The 19,958-nt window shown below is 44.4% G+C and overlaps 1 protein-coding gene across 2 annotated transcripts; it reads right to left on the reverse strand.

Annotated features, from left to right (window-relative positions):
• Positions 1-145: 145 nt before the first annotated feature.
• On the reverse strand, positions 146-19,795 carry tlk2 (tousled-like kinase 2). Of its 2 annotated transcripts, XM_083649041.1 has the most exons (28): positions 19,641-19,795; positions 18,285-18,373; positions 17,451-17,770; positions 17,203-17,252; positions 17,044-17,104; positions 16,796-16,935; positions 16,576-16,682; positions 16,022-16,087; positions 13,138-13,220; positions 11,566-11,637; positions 11,379-11,448; positions 11,249-11,295; positions 10,694-10,792; positions 9,891-9,992; positions 9,319-9,411; positions 8,982-9,092; positions 8,448-8,584; positions 7,703-7,855; positions 7,524-7,590; positions 7,266-7,363; positions 7,076-7,157; positions 6,182-6,273; positions 5,935-6,024; positions 5,590-5,759; positions 4,491-4,629; positions 3,519-3,630; positions 2,620-2,727; positions 146-1,496 (listed from the first exon to the last, which is right to left on the reverse strand). In XM_083649041.1, the coding sequence occupies exons 1-28, from the start codon at positions 19,742-19,744 to the stop codon at positions 1,323-1,325; spliced, it is 3,036 nt and encodes a 1,011-aa protein (XP_083505167.1). In that variant the 5' UTR covers positions 19,745-19,795; the 3' UTR covers positions 146-1,322. The 2 variants fall into 2 exon arrangements, with proteins under 2 accessions (XP_083505167.1, XP_083505166.1); XM_083649040.1 differs by lacking the exons at positions 16,022-16,087; positions 16,576-16,682; positions 16,796-16,935; ... (3 more) ...; positions 18,285-18,373; positions 19,641-19,795 and adding an exon at positions 14,306-14,877.
• Positions 19,796-19,958: the final 163 nt, after the last annotated feature.

Consider the following 19,958-nt stretch of genomic DNA (forward strand, 5'->3'; position numbering starts at 1 on the left):
CAGACACAAGCATGCAGGTGTACTGTTGTGTAGTAAGCACAAGACAGCGTTTCAGAGAAAGCAGTGAAGGTAAACTCAGTCTAATTAAAGTCAAGACCACATAACACACAATTTTAACCAATAGTATTTAATGGTTTATGCAACTCTCTGCTAAAGCCCAATGTCCCCCCGACAGTACTATTAGGTAAACCAGTCCCTTGCATTTTATTGGCCAAAAAATAAATTCAAACATACCTAAATAAATATGTGTGTATATGGTAGGGGGCCAATTCAAAACAATAACAGTTCTAATTAAAAGGCAACTTGAAAAACACAAACAAGAGTTTTCTCCATAAAACTGGTTAAATGGAAAAGTTTTTAAAAAAATGTAAAAGGGATCATTCGTCAACAGCTTCCACTTCATATCAAGTAACACGACTCTAAATCCATTCATTATAAAAACTGGAGGTGGAACACTGCCACCAACTGGAAGTTATAAGCTTTGGTCACAGGAGTTCGACGAGGAGACGTGAGGGGGGGGGGGGGGGGGGGGGTGGATGGTTGGGGTGGTGAAGAGGGGCAGTAGCTTCTTGTTGTCCTCGTCACAAACTATCTGGGGCTGGAATTTAGGTGGGTCTGGGGGTCCCAGCCCGGGCAGGCTGGGGGTCCCAGCCCGGGCAGGCTGGGGGTCCCAGCCCGGGCGGGCTGGATGACATAGTGCCGTAGATATTTAGGTTCAGTACAACAGGCTGGACTGGTACTCTGTCAGGTTCAGGGGCAACGAGTACAAACCAAAGCTGTGAACGTAGGGAGCTCAGACCACCTTGGACCAGAATGGTTCATGCATGTGTGTAGAAGAGTGTGTGCATGTGTGTCTGTGTATGGGGCCTTCAACAGTTTTCCATCTGGCCAAACTGAAGCAGTTGTGTACTTCTTTTATTTTCTCTTTTTTCAGCGGAAAAAAAAAAGAAAATCCAAAACGCTCAACCCCACTTTTTTTCTCCTCCCCCCTCAATCTATGCAGCGCCAAACCCCGCTCCTCGCTGTGTGAGTCGTCTAGGGCTTTGACCCCCAGAACAATGCTGCCCCATTGGGAGAGAAGGACAGGTAGGTTGGGGTGGGTGGAACATGAGGGGGGATGGAGGAGCGACGGGTGTCCCCCTTCCCACCCCGTCCACGACTCCTCAACCAGCCCCTGCCGGTGTCCCAGCGGTTTCTCTTGGGCTCTACATGGCAAGGTGGGATGCTCACGGAGGGGAGGAGGAATGCCAACGGGCTTCGCTATCCCCCCACCCACCCCACCCGTTCCAATCGGTTGGGTCAGTCTGTTACGGGGCGCCGGCTCAGTTTGAGGCGCTGCTGTTGGAGGAGCTGGAGGTGGAGGCCATGGCCATGCCCGAGCTGCCCGAGGAGCCCACCGACTTGCGGATGTGGGGCATGAGGAAGGGGTCACTGGCCAGCTGATGCACATCGATGCGGTCCTCCTTACGGTAGACAAGACAGCGCCTTATAAAGGCCTGGAGGAAGAGAGAGAGGGAGAATAGAGTGGAATGATTGGACAAAAAGCTAACATATGTTCTGTACAGTCTCGTGGCGTGTTCATGGTTCTGTAAGACAGACCTGGCTAGATGGAGAAAAAAAGTTTCAGAACACACTGTAAAAGGTGCAAATATTAGCTAGTATGGTGTCGCCTGTCGAGTAACCCGATTCAATAAACCACAATATGTTATCAAGAAAAGATCATAGTAGTATTGGATGGTATTATTGCTAGAATATAAACTTAAACTTCAAGCAGCCATAATCCATGTCATGACAGGGCTATGAATTGCATTTCCTAAAGTATATACACATCTATTAAAAAAAAAGGATTCAACAAAATATGGGTTTTGTTTTGTTTTAAATGTGCGTTGTCATAGAATAGATGAGTTGTCATAAAAAAGTAGATGGATGAGTAGACGGAAGGTAATCATCTCTGAATACAAGGAGGGTATTGTGGAGTTGCATGAAAATGTGGTGTGAAGATACAATTTTCATAGGTCTTTTACTTCCGTTTATTGCGTAAACAAAAACAGAGTAGAAATTGTACTAAGTGGTGATCTTATGTGTTGTAAACAATGCTGAAGTTTGATAGCATTTTAGTGGGAGTGAAGTGTCTCATGTCTGACTGACTTATCTCAATTCAGCACCTGATACCCACAGAAATGTTGTGCTGGGGAGAAATATGTGAAAATGTGATGAGGTGGAGGCCATTAAATATGAATGAGATAATTTTATGCAGAGCAAAATGGGATAGACAAAAATAAGGCGGTAAGGAGAAAGATTCCAGTACTTTAGCTTCAGGTGTGACTACTGGTTTAAGGCGGTATGGAGAGAGGCTGCAATACCTTAGCTTCAGGTGTGACTACTGGTTTATGGTGGTAAGGAGAGAGGCTGCAATACCTTAGCTTCAGGTGTGACTACTGGTTTAAGGCGGTAAGGAGAGAGACTGCAGTACCTTAGCTTCAGGTGTGACTACTGGTTTAAGCCGGTAAGGAGAGAGACTGCAGTACCTTAGCTTCAGGTGCGACTACTGGTTTAAGGCGGTAAGGAGAGAGACTGCAGTACCTTAGATTAAGGCGGTAACGAGAGAGGCTGCAATACCTTAGCTTCAGGTGTGACTACTGGTTTGGGGGGGAACTGCACATCTGTTGCCTTCAGTATGGTGTTCTCCTGCAGGATGTCCTGCTGGGACTGGTTATGACCAAAGGGCTGTAGAGGCAGAGAAATGCAGGTCAAGTATTATTCAAACAACTGGCAAATATCTCAAGGATGAACCACCAAATGAATAAACTAAATATGAACAGTTAACATCAGTGTGTGCACCGTCAATCTTAACAAGTCTTCTCGTATTCAGTCTTGAAATCTTATTTGATTAAAACAAGTGTTGGGGGTTGAGATACTTGTTCCCAATGAAGTTTGTCTTGCTCAATTTTCCAGAAACAAGTGTAAAAAAAAAAAAACCCACACATCTCAAAACCAGTTGTTTTGCATGATCCTAATATCAGACTTTTTAATTGCCAAATCATTACACTCCATTTCCTTCTTCAGTGTGACAGTCTTGCCTCCACTCTAACCGATTTCCGTGGTGCAGAGGGATTGATTTTCTCTAACCAATCACTAGACTAGCCCAATGTATCCGCCTGAATCGATTCCAGTCGGGAAAACGCAAAAAACATCTCCCCTTTGAATGAATGCCTTCAAAGCAGAGTGCTGTTTGGATTTGAATTAATTAGTACTTTGGCCATAATGTTGTTATTACTCCTCCTTGGTCCGGTGCACACGACCGTGTGATGCTGATTGGCTAATCGTTAGCCCCCTGGTGCTCATTGGACCGAACATTTTGCATGTCACGATGCCAGACCAGAAGCAGTCAACTCGGTGGAGTGGGCAGATTCAAAAGGTCTGGACCCAGCAGGCAAGTTATTTTTTTCAGTTCAATAAATAAAATGATCAATAATAGATGAAATGACTGGACACATTTTTGGAAGTGTGGCTCTTACCTTGCGGCCATACAAACACTGGTAGAAAATGACTCCCACCGACCACACATCCACCTTATTGGAGATTTTGGGCGGCTCCTTCCCGACCACAAAGCACTCTGGGGGCAGATACCTAAAAAGTGACGAAAGGAGCAAACGTAAAATGAATCACATTCAACAAACCAAATGATGACAGATTGTGTCTGGTCCCACGGCACGTTGGGAGCCATGATGTACAGATCAATTTAATGATCCGTTTATTTGAATGTGATCTCAGCTCTCCGGCTCCCTAGTTGAGAACCCCGGGGAGAGTCGGGCTCTGTGTGCTTGTGTGTAACACTTTTTGTAATATGCATTACTTAGTTGAAATCAGGTTGAAATACAGTCTGCATTCTTTAGGAGCATGGAGCCCCAAGTATTACACACATAAATAAATAGAAGTGCTTCTTCTATAACGATGTGCTTATAAATCACTAGAGTACGTGCTGCCTTACGATCATAAAGAGATTGATAAACATTTATAAAAGATCTATAAACATAACCGATAACCAATCACTAAACTGCATCAGTCAAAGTAAATGTATCAGTGAAAAAGCTAGAAGTATGTTCTCCATGGGCTGATGCAATGTCACTTGCATATGCAAAGAGAATATACACATACATATCTAAAGACAATATACACATACATATCTAAAGACAATATACACAGACATATCTAAAGACAATATACACAGACATATCTTGCAGCTGTGAAGATTCTTAATTCATTCACAATAATGTTTTCACAATAATTGTATCCCTTTTTTACATTATTCAATCTAGATTGATTTTCTGCTCTGAGGATGTTTGATGGGGACCATCTCACCCGACTGCCTGACCTCAACTTGCCCCTTGACGATCAAGGCGCCGCGGTAAAAATAAACAGCACAATTTATCATATGCTTGGTGATTGCACCCCTGCGGCAGGGTGTCATATTCGGGTGTAAAGCTCACCAGTATGTGCCCGCTCCCTGTGACGTCAGCTCCATGCCGTCCACAGGGTTGTAGCTGTCGTCGTCCATGATCTTCGACAGGCCGAAGTCTGTGATCTTGATTTCCCCGCAGGCGGTGCCGTTCACCAGCAGGATGTTACCTGATGAGGGCGACGAAGGGTTTCACAGGCGTTAAAAGAAGAAGTCAGTCATCGCAGCTCAGACTTGTTATCGTGTTAAAATTTACATTTATATAAGAGATAGTTCTGATCCCCAGTTCTGATTCGCAGAGTCACATTCAAAACCATTCTACTGATGCATACACAACCACCAGCTACCAGCTTCAGCTACTGTTCAAGAACTATGCTACTTGGCAGAAGAATAACAATTATTTCCAATTAAAAAAGTAAAAATTTGATTCTTTGAACATTTGCATTTTGTTCATTGTAGCCGTTATTTGATAAAAGCAATACACAATTTGACAAGTGTGCTTGACTGATTTTAGGACAAGAGACTTTGTTGGACATGAGACAAAGCAGAGTGAAACCTTCTAAAATAACTGAAGCAGTGCATCACATGGTTTATTAAGTGTTCCTCCTGGATGTTCATGTGCAACACTTTTTTTTACTATTCATTTTTTACTACTTTTTACTCTACTTCGGAGAGTTAAAGAATGAACTGTTGGGGCGACGCAGAGCCCCAAACACCAGGCAGCATGGTAGAAGTCACACAAGCATCAAACAACTGAGGTCTGGTGCACTGTAGTGTACATCCGGATACTAGGAAGGAGCTTGGTTACTTTCTAACTGTAGAGTCTAAGTCAATGCATGAATGAAATATTTTCTTCAGCGATTCTCTTAGTTACGGTACAATAACGCTGTCGTATCACAGCACTCTGCTGTTGACAGATGGAGTTTTTAAAGTCAATATGTAGCTTAATTCACTCCAATCCAATCACGCACGCCTCCTCACTCCACCACCCACTTGTTGCTTGATTATAATCATTGCTGACCCACATACAGCTGCTTATGACGTCAAGGGGAACTATGCTGCGCAAAGACAACTGATGAACAACAACATGCCCCTAATAGCACAATGGCCATTTTAGCGTGGAGACCCACCGGGTTTAAGGTCGTAGTGGATAATGGGCGGTCTGATCTCGTTGAGGTACTTGAGGGCGTTGACAATCTGCATGATGATGGAGCGGCCCTCCTTCTCTGACATCAGCTTGTGCTGCTTCAGGTAGAAGTCCAGGTCGTTGCCCTCGCAGTACTCCAGGACTGTGCAGAACCTGGTCCAAAACAAGGAAGGCACTGAATCAAGATTTAGCACATCCAGTCAGAAGAGAGAGTCGGGAGCAAGCAACTGGCCAATGAGTGTGCAGGTTTTCCCTCAAGAGATTTTGCCTTGACGTGAGCTTTAAATTTGAAAGATGTAGGCAATTGTTTGAAAGGAAAAGGACTTACGAGTCAGTGTCAAGTGAAAAGTAGTCGTAGAGTTTGACTATCCGTGGGTGGTCTAGCTCTTTATGAATTCTATATTCTCGGCATGCATGTCTGCAACAGAAAGACCATCATTAACATTTTTATATATTTTACCTCAGTTATTCATTTGAAATGTGGGAAGTCACTAAAGTGAAATGATAAACAACACATGCAGAGAGTAACACAAGAAATAGCCAGTATTGAGTAAAAAAAATAGCACGGCACTCACTTGTGGTAGTTTTCCTTCTTCTCGTCCCTCCAGTTCTTGTTTAACTGGTGGATTTTGACGGCAACATACCTTTGCTCCGTTAGGTCAAAGGCCTGGAGAAGAAGCGTCTCCTATTAGTGAGGATTATTGCACTTGGCACAAACTCGCTGTAGCTGTGATGGCCAAGAGACTCTGCTGCACATTAGAGGGCTGTGCTCATTCATCATTTTTACACTGATGATAGCAGCTTCTTGGAATGACTCAAAATCTGGCACAATCACTTCCTTCAAAATGTTGACGTTAATCTAGTGAAACGTAATGTAACAAGCAACCACAAGTATTTTCCAAAGTATGTGCAGCCATTCCAGTTAGTTTTACACTATCTGTGAATAGCTTTGACCTGTCATGTGTTGTATGTATGTACTGTATGTGTGGGGGTGTGTGTTTTTAAGTTATCCTTTATTGTCCCTGTGAGGAAATTCATCCTCTGCATTTGACCCATCCTCTACTAGGAACCTTCCTAGAACTAGGAGCAGTGGGCAGCCGCAGTGCAGCACCCGGGGACCAACTCCAGTTCCAATTGTCAGTGCCTTGGTCAGGGGCACTGACAAGAGTATTAACCCCAACATACAGGTCTTTGATGGTGGGAGGAAAGTGGAGCACCCGGAGGAAACCCACACGAACACGGGGAGAACATGCAAACTCCACACCGATGGACCGGGGTTCGAACCCTGGGACCTTCTTGCTGTGAGGCAACAGTGCTTACCACTGAGCCACTGTGCCTTCTTAAAAAATACACATTTACATTTAAGTGTATTGTATGTCTACTGTGTAGAAGTGTCCCTGCATCACACTATGCTACACGCAAGCATTTGCCCATAAGGCTATCTGTGGGAAATATGAAGTTGCTCCCACCTTGTAAACTTCACTGAAACCGCCCCGTCCGAGTAAGTAGAGTAGCAGGTAGCGGTCATTTAGTGTAGGGTGGTCTTTGAATCTGCATGTGAGGAGAAAAAATGTATTGTCCATTTAGACAGAGCACAGAGACACACCAGTGCAGCCAACATGATGGGCATCTAGTAGTGGTAAAGAGCAGAAAACGCACTGGGAGTTATCCTCGTTGTGGATCCGCTTGAGCTCGCGAATATGCAGGTTCCGCACTCGCTCCAACCTCTCCAGCTCTGCCTGGATCTCTGCCTCCTCCTGCGAAAGGACAGAGAAACAAAAATGTCAAAAAGTGGTGCAATCAACCAAAAAGTCAACTTTAACAGACTCGAAAACAAGTTAGCAGTAAGCAGTAAACATGCCCTCCCCCACAAATGATGCAGTCCCACTCTGAGCCAATCGGCATGTCAGACATTACCTTCTTAAGATGACCTAGTCGTAGCTTGAAGATCTCCTCTTGCTCGTGGTACTCTGCCTGTGTTAACCTGTGAGGACACACAACCAGCCTGAGTGACTGCAGAGCTTAGAAGATGAACGCAGGGGGGAAAAAACAGCACTGAGATGCAAAAGACGACAAATAACAAATAAAAGACATACGCTTCGCTCTCTGCTCCGTTGGTCTTGCTCTTGCGTTTGTTTTGCTCCAGGCTCGGCGGTGGCGTCTGGGCCATGGAGGGCGGCTTGCGCTTGGCCAGCAGCTTCCTCTGCCTTTCAATCTCCTCTCGCTGGGAGTTGATCCTCTCCTGTTGTCTGGAAACACACAGGCGGACATGTGGTGAGGAAGTCACAGCCTGTCCAATCAAGTTCCTTATACATTAGTTTAGCTCTGATTATGTTGGAGGAGATAAGTACGGATTCTATCGCACACTTGCGGTGATGAAATCATTCATATTAAATCAGATTGTTTGAATGTAAGCTCGCTTTTAGCCAGACATCACGGTATCGCAGCAGTCCATGCAAACTAATGGATGAGGAAACCAGAAGTAAGTTCTCCCACTACTGTATGTGATGTCACTGAATCCCATTTACATATGAAGATGATTAAGGATGTCTTGTGAATAATCACAGCTAAGATGTTGAGATTTATATATTTAAGTTGCATTTTCCCAAGACAATGGTTTACTACTTTCTTTTAATTAGACTGTACACTCCAGAACAGGCTGTTTGTTTCTCCACCACACCATCCCCTATAGACAGATAAAGTACTTTGTTCTCTCTGAATAGTTCAATTTTGGCTCTTGAAGATCACATCTCCATGGTAACAAACAACAGGCCAGACTAACAGGCAGGGTGTGTGGAAGAAAGGAGAAGCAGCTTAAAGTTATAACATGGAGATCCTCACTTGATGAGATTCTGGAAGGCGTATCCGTCCGTCCACTGCTCGGTGAAAGAGGCCCCGTGTCTTACTGTGGTGAAGTGGCCCAGTCGAAGTCTGTCCTGCATGCTCTTGTCCCGACACGCCATCTTCTCCTGCTTGGACTGGAGGAAGAGCACAGAGAAACACCAACATCAAACCTGAGTTCTGCTGAATCTCCTGGTGGCCACCAATATCTCAAGTGGCTTAAATCAGGGGATTCTGAAACTTTTCCATGTCAAGAAGAACCAACAAGTAGAGGTGCTTTAGATCCTCATTTACGGTAATAGTGTTTTGTCCTAGAGACCATTCTGCGAAGGGGAGATACCAATGGAGTCTCATCTAGTGTTGACCTCTAGTAATTAAATTACTAATAAAAATAATAATGAAATTACTAACTAAATCTCCAATCCTAACTAAACACGTACCCCCCCCCCCCCCCCCCCCCCCAGGGACCCCTGCAGTTTGGGAAGTCATGTTAAATAACAAAGTTAAAGTCATGACGCTATCAGAGGAACATACTTTCTCGATCAGCAGCTTCTTGGACATGGTCACACACTTGTTTAAGCGTTCCTTGTATCGCTCCAGCATCCTCTGCTGCTCATCGATCTGTCTCCGCAGATCACAGTTTGCCTGAAGCAGAAAGAAAAAAACATACAAAGAAGCAGGAGGAGGGAAGCAGGTTTAGGTGGAAAAACAACAATGCAAACATAAGTCAAGCTTGTTTATACACGTATTGACACAGATCAAAATGAATGTGACAAGTCTAACAGGCCTTAAGTGTAAGACCCAAGACTGGGAATATGATCTCAAAGTCAAACATAATGGCAAACGGGTGGAGGTGTAATGAGATTAGTACCCGCAGCAAATCATCTATCCGGCCCTCCTTCTTCTCCAGGTCAGAGTTCTTGTTGTTCTCCATTGCCGTTAGTTTCTCTATGGTAAGGTCAGACTACAGGGGACAAAAAGATTTGATCATTTAGAAAAAAGAAAAGTTATATGCCAGTTATCAACAACGACATAATACATGAAGTTCTATCTAGGAAATGTGTTGCAGGGATTCCACACCTTCTTAAACATCAAATTCAACGACTTTTCAAGGACGTTCCATGCCCAATTCCCTCAAATTCAAGGAGCCAACATGTCATAGATTGAGACACGGATCGCAGTTATTTACTGTTACAACACTGAGCATTTTTAGAATGAGAACTAGCAGGCTTTACAGAAGCTCACAGATCATTAAAGAGAGAGAGAGGCGCTGGAACGTGTGAACACTTCTCAACTGTGCTGTGTTACAGTGATGTCAAGACTATGTCAGAGGCGGACTTCAATTTCTATTCTTATACCAAATCTATAAATTCAAGCACTTTCAATGACCCGTGTCTATTTATGTCTATTTTCAAAAACTTCCAAGGCCTTGATTTCAAGTACCTGTGTGGCTTTGTGGAGCATGTGAAGCGTGGCAGGCTTCAGTGAACATGACGAGTGCTCTGTGTTGGCCGAGCTGATAGAGGACGGGCTTCCCTGCTGCACCTGGGAGGCACACACATTCAACCAATAAAAACCTACATACATACATACATACTTACATACTTGGGTTGTCTGCATATTTCATCATGTTGAATTTAAGACCCTTTAAGAGCTTTTAATGCCAGTTAGAATAAAATAGAAGAGCAATTTGGGAAATGAAATAAGTGTGAACATGAGATCAGAACACACGTAAGTCTCTGCAACTAGGCTGATTTCTCCCCAGAAACGGCAAAAATGTAAGATCTCGTAAACTAAAATGGTATTCAAAACCATTCCAGGCCTTGAGTTCACAAACATATATCAGGTCTATCCCCTCAATTGACTCACTCAAAACTTGTCTCGGATCAGTTTCAATACTTTTGACTGTGTTGTGAACTTGGACTCTGTTTGATCTTTGTCTGTGTGTGTTTATGTTACTTTCCAGATTGAACGTTATTTGACAGTTTCTGCTCTGTGTTCCTTATCTTCATTGTTTTTCTTGGTTTATCTTTTCAACAGCACTTTGGTCAATGATGATAGTTTTACATGAGCTTTATAAATAAACTGCACTACAGCTGCTCTCGATTCTGTATGGACCGTGTTCAAAGACCACATCAAGTTCTGCCCCAAACCAAAAAAGGAACTTCAATTATAAAAGCTAATAACAAGCTGAGAATGGCAGGACAGAGTGCGGAGAGCCGAAACAGAGAGTGAACATTGCTCACTGCGACAGGCGGGTTGGAGAGGGAGTGCTGTGGGGAAGAGCGGACCACTGGTGGAATCCCCCTGGCGGGACTGGTACCAGGACCGCTACCTCCAGCAAACTGACAAACACACACACACACACACACACACACACACACACACACACACACACGACAAGAGAGACAGAAAGCAATTCAGTGGAAAGACCAAAATGACACAAAAAAACAACAACAGGGGGTTCTCAAAATGTTTTCATGTCATTAACCCCATTCCCCCGTGCTGAAAGATTTTCCCCAGATGATTTTTATTGTTCTAGATTTTGTTTTGAATTCTAGAACTATCTATTGTGGGATTGGGATCATTTCTACTGAACTATAGGAAAATTAAACTGTCACGGACCCACTTTCAGAATCACTGGACCACGGAAAAAAAAGCACATACAGCCTTTTTCTTAGGAAGAAAAGCCGGAAAGGTTATGCACCCAATACTGAAGCACACTTTTTAGAAGACGTCAACTCCGCTGGATCCACGCTCCGCACAACACACGCAGAAAGAAAAGACTTGCTGCCACTCACCTCAAAATAATCACTAATTTTATGTCCCCTTGTTGCTCCTGCTTTGCCTGAAATAAACAGAAGTGCAGAGTAAGAGAGAGGCTGGATACACTGTGAGAGGATCACAGGAGAGAGGGGCCGGCAATCTCACCTTGGCTGCTGTCAAACAGGTCTGCTTTCCGTTTTCTCGCTCTCTGGTCGTTCGCCTTTTTCTCTGGAGTCTGTCAAAATAGTAATGAGGGAAAAAAGTGAGTTGGCTGCATGTACAATAAGGTAGCGTGGCGAGATGGTTGGCATAAAAACAAATCCGGTTCTGCACGTGGAAGATAGATACTCACCTCTAGCTCTTTGTCGCTGAGAGAGCCCACACTGCATAGACTCTGATTGGATGACTCATTCTGACCTGAGCCCTGTTAAGTAAAAAAATAAATATATGTACATATATAAATAAAAACATAAAAAGCTAGAGTTAATGACACACGTGTCGGGGAGGGCGAGCTACGGCTGCATGTAAACGGGAATATTAGTGGATTATTCATTTAGTCGGAATATTGTCATTTTCCGAATATGGGCCAAAAGCGGAATATTGTATGCATGTAAACGTAGTCAGTGACAGTGTTGGAACGTGTACTTGTTGTGTTTGCAGGCAGCTGTAAGGGAACACAGAGTTGGAAATGGGAGAAAGAAAAAGGAGTGAGGAAGGGAGGGAGAGATAAGGAGGTTTGGCTGAGTCCTAATGTCGGTTCCCTAGGTGATGCCTGTCAGTCAAATGAATCCCATCAGAATTCAGCAGGCACTGTCCAATCAGGGGGAGATACTTAGTCATTCAGAGCACACTGGAGCTCCCTCACTGAACCCTCCTCAAATGGCTGAATATCAGGCATGCTGCCGGGGGGATGTATTTCTCCCTCTGTCTGTCACCTTTAGATAATGTCATCCATTTTTCTCCCCGTTCACTGTGCTCTTAACTGTTCTTTTCTTTCGTCTCTGGAGAAAGTCAATGAAGGAGGATGCTCCATCCAAGAGTTGGTCGTTTGATCAGGCTTGTTCAAAAGGAAATGCGCTTCCAACAATTTGAGCAGGCCCCTCTCTGTTCCAGTACCAAAAGGTGTGCTTGCTCTTTGTCCTCACAGGATATCAATTTCCCTCCCCCCGCCGCTACTTTTATGCCAACTCCGTAATGACGGGGAGAGCAGCAGTGCCACAGGGCTGTTCAAGGTCAAGAAAATACACTATGCTGCTCTGTGACATCCGAGGGGCTTTTAGGTCACTAACGCATATTTCTCTCTAGCACATTTGTGGACAATTCTCCCGTTTCCCCCCACCTCCGCGTCGCATCTCTTGTCATACTGTGGCATGATGCCTCAGTGAGATCCACCATTTTCTCTGCGGCAGCAGCCATGCCATGCTCTGGGCTCAGCTCTGCCTATGGCTGGCACAGGGCCCACTCCTGGCGCTGACTCTCGCTCCCTCACTGTTCCAAGATCACCTTCCGCAAAGGCAGCTCCCTCCATGTCGCAAGGCTAGGAGGCGGAAGACTAAATGCTGCCTCCACTCACACCTGGTCAACAACTCTTTCTGCATTCCTCTCCTGCCTTCACTCCACTCGCGCCACCCCTGTCCTGTCTGTGGCCTTTTTGGCAGGCATCGCCACTTGCATACACAGCCAGTACATCATGAGCCAGGGAGAGATGCCATAACCCACCAGCCAAAAAACACAGACACAGCTCAACCTTCTCTAGAGACGGAGACAAAAAAAAGGAGCGGGGCCAGGCTTGTCCAGGCCAAACAGCACAATGACACCGAGGCAGAGTGAGACAAAGAAAGGAAGACAGACATAAAGAAAATGTGTAATCATGAAAATCTGTGATTATGAGCTCTACTTCTGCAACATCTACTGTAACACAAACCTTAGCCACGCCGACCCCCGTGAAGCGAGCCTCCAACAGCTCCTGTCGGCGGGGGTCCAGGCTGTGCAGTTCTTCCATCATGGCTGCAGACACAAAAGCAGAGAGGTTATAGGGTCTGCCTGGTATATTTCAGTGTAGTGACAGATCACCCATTTCGAAAGATATTGGTTGTGATGAGTCATGGCTGTTTTTAGGATGTGGAAAATTCCTTTTGTGACTCATCAATAAGCCTGACAATAGGGGAAGATGTTTGCCAATATCATGTGTGTCAAATAAGCATGTAACCTAAAATGCACACTCTGGACAGTGGACACACATAAACACAGTTAATGTGGGATATTGGATGTCAATCAAAGATGTAGGCCAGATGTGTAGAGTACTGCCTGGAAAATTATAGCATCATCATGTGATAAAGCCCTGACGTTATAGGCGTACATGGCGCTGGAGTTATGAAAGGTCACTAATGGTGGAACTGCCAAATATACTCACAGCAATGGAAAAGGCCACAATAGACAATAAGTGCCTGGCTTGCTAGCTTGGGCAAAGGTTACACACCCAACAGTTTACTGTTGTCCACCCATCTTGTACACAATGACTGAATAGAGTAACTTGCTTTATCTGTCTGACATTTGCGGATAAATGGTGGCTCATAAATTATAGGATTGTACTCTGACATGAGCTTGTTGGCTCAGCTATGCAGACCATAGTATGATCGTAACGACATGAAACAGCATCAGTGAATGATCAGCAAGCTATAGCTACAGAAATGAGCTAACAGGCTTGCCAATGTTGGCTCAGTTATACCACTGCAATCTTAGCTAGTAGAGTGATTTTGTCAGGTACCAAACCAGACAAAGGTGGATTAACCTAAGGTTGGCCCATTTATCATCAACGTTACCTACTTAGGTAGCTAAAATAAATGCAACTAACACTGACACAGCTATTGTCCACCACAGTGAATGTCACCAGCCACACAACTCAGCTAACGTGAGCTAGCGACAGCTAGCTGACAGCCTAGCACTCGTCTGTCAAAAAGAAGCATCTTCTCGGTTCTGTGCTGTCAATCTGTTCGGTGGTCGTGCCACGACGCCTGGGCTCAGGCAGCAGAGAGCCGCCCAGATCCGCTTTCTGCTCCACAGCCTAGCGGGCTAACATTAACGTTACTTACTGTAATAAATATCTCCGCGGTCCTCCGGAGGGCCTGTTTTTTGCCCCCGAAATAGTCCCTGTTGTCTCCCCGGTGCTCAGCAGACCCTCCCAGGCTAGGCCGCATCCACAGCCGGGTCCCTCGCGTGCCGATTGTTAACGATCAAGACACGGGAGCGCGCGGTGTGGCTCACGGTAGACGACGGAGGATTCCCTCGGAGGCCCCGAGAACTTCGGGTATCCCAAACCCGCCTTTCTGTACTCCTAGGCGGGGATCCCCACCATCACATTCCTTTCTTCGAGGACCATACCGTGCCTATGTCGGGTTATCTCGTTTCAATGTTCCACACACAATGGCGACCCTGTAGTTTCTCCGTTCTTCTCCCGGTATAAATTATTTCTTTACGTTAAGCTACTCCCTGTCTTTTATCCCCGTGAGATGAATTCGGGTCCAGCTCGATCAAAACAAAGTTCGTCTCGAATCGCCTTCCTCGCTGTGGGAGAATACCCCGATCTGCAAAGGAGGTAAGTTCTGTTGTTGCAATCGATTCAGTTTAATCCGGATCGATTCGGTTCGGTTCTCATGTTTTTGCAATGTAAACAATAATCAGTAAAATCTCATATTTTCTCGTGAGATTGTTCCAAGTATTTGGCTGCTCACCTTCGCTCAGTCCACGCCTGCTCCCCAAATCTCTCGTCTCTGGACCAATGGCAAATCCTTTAATACAATACAATTAAACAGCGCCCACCCACCCCAGAAATGGTCACTTATCAGAAAGTTGCCATACCCATGATGACCACACATTTACATTATATTGCCCAATAATAAATGGCTAAAAACTACATAAATTCTATGGGCTACATCCATTCCCAACTTATCAAAATGGGCTAATATGTGATTGGAAGCAAAATCATTGTGCAAACATTGTACCGATTCTACCACATTGGTTTGAATAACTGATAGTGTATAACTGACTGTAAATGTCTTGAATTTTACAGTATGAGACAATGGGTCATTAGCCTATTCCTTTGTTTAGACAAACAGCATTATTCTGAGTGCACTTTTAAAGTACCAACGGAAAATTCTGGGGTTAAGATTTACAGTTTTATTTATTTTGCAGGTAATAAATGTTTGCAACGGTCTCTTGCCATTTGTTTTAAAACACCAGATCATTGCAAATCACATTTGGCTGAATAAAAAACATTCATATGAGGGGTAACCGGCCCCTTTTATTTCCCAGATTACTGCACTCAGCTGACAATGATCAGTCATTTTCACTTTTTTTTTAGTCAGGGAGGCTGCATTTTGGAGAAAAGCACCATCAGGACACCAGCCATAAAACAACTCCATCCACTTCATAGCAGCTGATCCATTTCCAGCTCCTTTATCTCAACTGCAGTAGTCTCTTTCCTTCAATGCATCCTCAGACAGCACCGCCTGGAGTTCCAGCACCTGCTTCAGGTTGCGGTCTCCTCTGGGCTCAGCCCTGCGTCTCCGGTGGCTGACTGAAAGCCTTGCGGTATTTGCACTGGATCCACACCCTGTACATGGTCAGCTGCTTGCCTCTGTTCACCTGCAACCTCCTGTCCACGAGGTTCTGCACCTTCTCGAGCCCTGCCTCTGAGAACATCTCATGGAGCTCATCTGGAGGCAAAACAATTAAAAAATACATACATATATGCATACATACTTAGAAAGTGGCATCGTGGACACAGGAATCCTAGACTTAATTTTTACCTTGAGTAAAGAAATAGACCCGTGTCCCGTCACCACGGACATAAAAGTTTTCTGACAGACACCTCCCTAAGAGAAGGAAAGAAAACTGATATTCTACAACAAATCACAGCCATCTAAATCAACATTACATGTATTTGACACTTATGTTAGGGGTGTAATGGTTCACGAAATTCACATTTGAGGTGTTGAAGATGTCAGTGTCCCCTCTAGTGTTGTCATGATACAAAAATGTTGACTTAGATACCAATACCAAGTTTAGTATCATGATACTCGATACTGATACGATACTCAATACTGATATGATATACAAGGTCTTGCCTTAATGTGGTATTTTGGAGGGATATTAGTCAGCCTGCACCATAGTTTATTACAATATCCATATTGGGGGCATGTTTTAATTTTGTTTTTGTTTTTTTTTGGGGGGGGGGGGGGGGGGTGTACATAAGAATGTTGAGTGCTAACTGTAAATTATTATTTTTTTTAACCTGTACCACGCTCTTTAAGCCATTGGGGCTGCCCAGACCTGTGTCACAGTGCCCTGGTCTCAGTCTAACCTTTCTTGAAGCGGAGCTGCGCCATGTCGTATCGCCCATAGTCCCTGAACAGCATCACTCCCCCGGGCTTCAGCAGCCGAGCCAATCTGCTGATGGACACTTGCATTCTGAGAGAGAAGGGGGGGACTTTGAAATCAGCAGACGCATTGTATTCAGTGACAAATGAGAGAAAGAAACAGCGAGAGAGAGAGAGAGAAGAGAGGAAAAGGGGGGGTCTTACTTGTCAGGATGCAAAGCTGATAGCACGAAGATGAGCACAACAACATCAAGGGTCCCATCAGGGACGGGGTAATTGGCTTCCACATCACTCAAGTCGTGAACAAAGGCGAAGCATCGCCCGGGGTCGTAGTCCAGATTCATCTGATGATAAGAAACCCAATGTCAATTCATCGGTTAGCCCACAGCTCTACTGATGAATAGATCTATCAGACACGTCATCTTTTCATTCCCCCCTCCCTCTTTTCTCACCTTGACTAACTCCACAGCAGTGCTGGAAAAATCACAGCAGTAAACAAAGAGTCCCGGGTCACTGCAAAAACAACGCAGTTAGAGCTTCAAGTGTGCATCATGTGTCATTATCAAACGTGGACTGAAATGTATAAATGGACATGTCCCGCCTGCACTCACTTGTTGGTCTTCAGAATAGGGAAAACAGTGTTGCCGACACCGCAGCCAACCTGTCAGGTGAACATAAATTCATATAGCATTCATTCTGTGGACTCACAAACATTAAACGCATGAAGTAGTAGCTGACTGTCTCAGGAGAATGAATGACAAGAATTCTACCACCTAGATTTTTGCCTTTTTGAAATCAATGCTTATGGTAAAAGTGTCTAACTTGCTTGGGAGAGAACACCTGCAAACTATTTTCTGACCTCCAGAATGCGGTATGTGCCAGGAGAGCCAGGGAAGTCACCATCATTGTGAGGCAGACAGGTGACTTCTGGTTCATGGTCCAGACTGTCCTGCTGACTGTCGTCTGTGCTGAAGACTTCAGGAGGGGACTCGTGGTCCAGACTGTCCTGCTGACTGTCATCTGTGCTGGAGACTTCAGGAGGGGACTCGTGGTTGGGGCAACACTGCGGGGCGAGCTCTGGGAACTCCGTGAAGAGCCAGTGGCGGTCTTTGAAAAAACGATTCTCGTGGATTGTGTAAAAATCATTCCAGTACTCATTTGCCCGGTTGTCATATTCTTCTGCAAAAAGGCAAGCCAGTAAACCAGTTAATTTAACATATTTGACTTATATTTATAAAGCAAATAACACTTAAACTAATTTTAGGGATAAGCAAAGCCTAAAACATGATCATGACATGAAACTATAATTTTTGCCTGAAATTCTGACTGAAATAGGAAAAAAACATCAGCCAGTATTATTTTTCATTTTATTGTTTGGCCAAAGCCAATTATAGAAGAAAACCCATTTAGACATGAATAAGAGACACTTCTGCAGTGAATACATTCATGCCAAACATGGATATTCTAATTCTCCAGCAATGAATAGGTCTATTTGTGCATGTTTTTAAGCATGGACATAAACAAACTAAAACAGCTGGACAACTGAAATGAAAATGAATGCAAATACAAAATTGAGGAATGCTGTCCCACTGCTCAGGACCCCATAGTCAGTCAAACTGATTTTTTATGCCAATCAGACTCTGAGATGATGTATTCATGTGTATGGGCCTTGAGCCTAAACTACAATAACAACCTTGTTTCTGTGCAGGGAGTGGCTGACTATTTTCTATGACCTTCTTCTTAGCAGCTGCCTCTTGTTCCTCTGTCCACTCCACATTGTCCCTGTTGACAACAAAACAGCATTATGCACTGTGGTGGAAAACAGCAAATAACAGCAATGACATTATGACATCCAATCAATAATCCCTTTTCATGTGATGTTCAGATGATTCTTTGACCTGAGACTACCCCCATATGTTCCGCTGTTCTCTTTTCATGTGATCCACTCTGAATCAGCGTCACACAGCATTCCGTAAGGAAATTGAGGGGGCAGAGTGTTTAAAACGCTCTCCTACCTGTCTCCAACATCCGATCGCAGATCTAAATATATAATAATCTCCCTATGGAAGCCAGTAGTATAAGGCGGAGGTGTTAAAATTATATTCCTGCCTGAAACAACCGCTTAAAAGCAGTCTTTCGACAGCCTGTGTCGAATTTAGAGCAGGGTGTGTTTGATCTTACTATCATGGTGCTGCACCGCTTGCACACGGCGAGCAAACAACATTGCAGACACACTGATACGGTGGCACAGTGATCAAATCCAGCGCACCTGGGAAGCAAAACATGTCATAAAATACTAAACTCCCAAGGTTCCTGTTGGCACTGGGACGATTCTCATCTCCTAAATTCGGCACAGGCTGTGGAAAGACTGCTGGTAGGAGAGCGTTTTAAACACTCAACTCAATTTCTTTATGGAATGCTGTGTGATGCTGATTCAGAGTGGATCGGAGAGGAACAGCGGAACATATGGAGCTAACATGAGACTAGCTTGAGGTGAGGACCAGGTGAAACCCTAATACAATTTGGTTAGTAGCCACACAGACTCACCACCACGAAGTTAGCGCTGCATTAATGACATTTTGTTAAATGGTTAATTAAATTGTGATTTTACCCAAAATGTGAAATGACACCAAACATTGAATTGAAATATGTCAAATTTGACATTGCCTTTTGGCAAAGGCATATAACACATAATATGACTCAAAACATTTTCTGGATATGAGCTTCAATTTAGCATAGCTATACATAAATTGTCAACCAGCACATGTCCCTTATCCCAAGGCACTATCATCTTCGACTAGTAACGTTAGAGGGCGGTAGCGAGCTGTTAGGACTAGCCTACTGACGTTATTCCCGTTAAAACTGGAGGCCAATCAAATAAATGCAGCCTATTAGTTAGCTAACGTTAATGAAACAAAATATCGTCCATTACTAGCTAGCTAAGGTTAACGTTACGTTAATGTTAATTTCCCAGCCATGAGATACTGTGGCTCTGACAGAAAATCACATCAGCAGCATCTGTGCTGCAGTGGCTTCATTCTGTACCGACCAGGCGTTGTGCTGGAAGACTTGACGCGGGTCGGTGAGCAAACGAGTCCCGAACTGAGGTCGTTTCGCAACTCCGGTAGAAGAATCTGTCACAATTTGTCCCATTTTTCTGCCTTCTCCCTCTGTCACTGTTTGATCTGAGTTGACACCCTCCACTCCAACATGGGGCGCCGCCATGTTGGACTGACGGAAGGGATGCGTGCTGGCTGCCTTCAAGTGCTGTCTGGAAGATTGAAAAAGACGAGGTGAGAGCTCATGGGGCGATTCGTGGCATTTACTGCACGCATTGCTGTATGTTTCTGTTTTCTTTCAACACAAG

Source organism: Poromitra crassiceps (genome assembly GCF_964638095.1).
Source record: "Poromitra crassiceps genome assembly, chromosome: 13".
NCBI classification, from domain to species: domain Eukaryota; kingdom Metazoa; phylum Chordata; class Actinopteri; order Beryciformes; family Melamphaidae; genus Poromitra; species Poromitra crassiceps.

Excerpts from the sequence above, each read along its gene's own strand:
- tlk2 (XM_083649041.1), bottom strand. The coding sequence starts at position 19,744 with ATGGGACAAATTGTGACAGATTCTTCTACCGGAGTTGCGAAACGACCT. Across the intron at positions 10,793-11,248 it reads AAATTAGTGATTATTTTGAG|TTTGCTGGAGGTAGCGGTCC; the intron begins GTGAGTGGCAGC and ends TGTGTTTGTCAG. Across the intron at positions 6,274-7,075 it reads GTTTCAGTGAAGTTTACAAG|GCCTTTGACCTAACGGAGCA; the intron begins GTGGGAGCAACT and ends CTTCTTCTCCAG.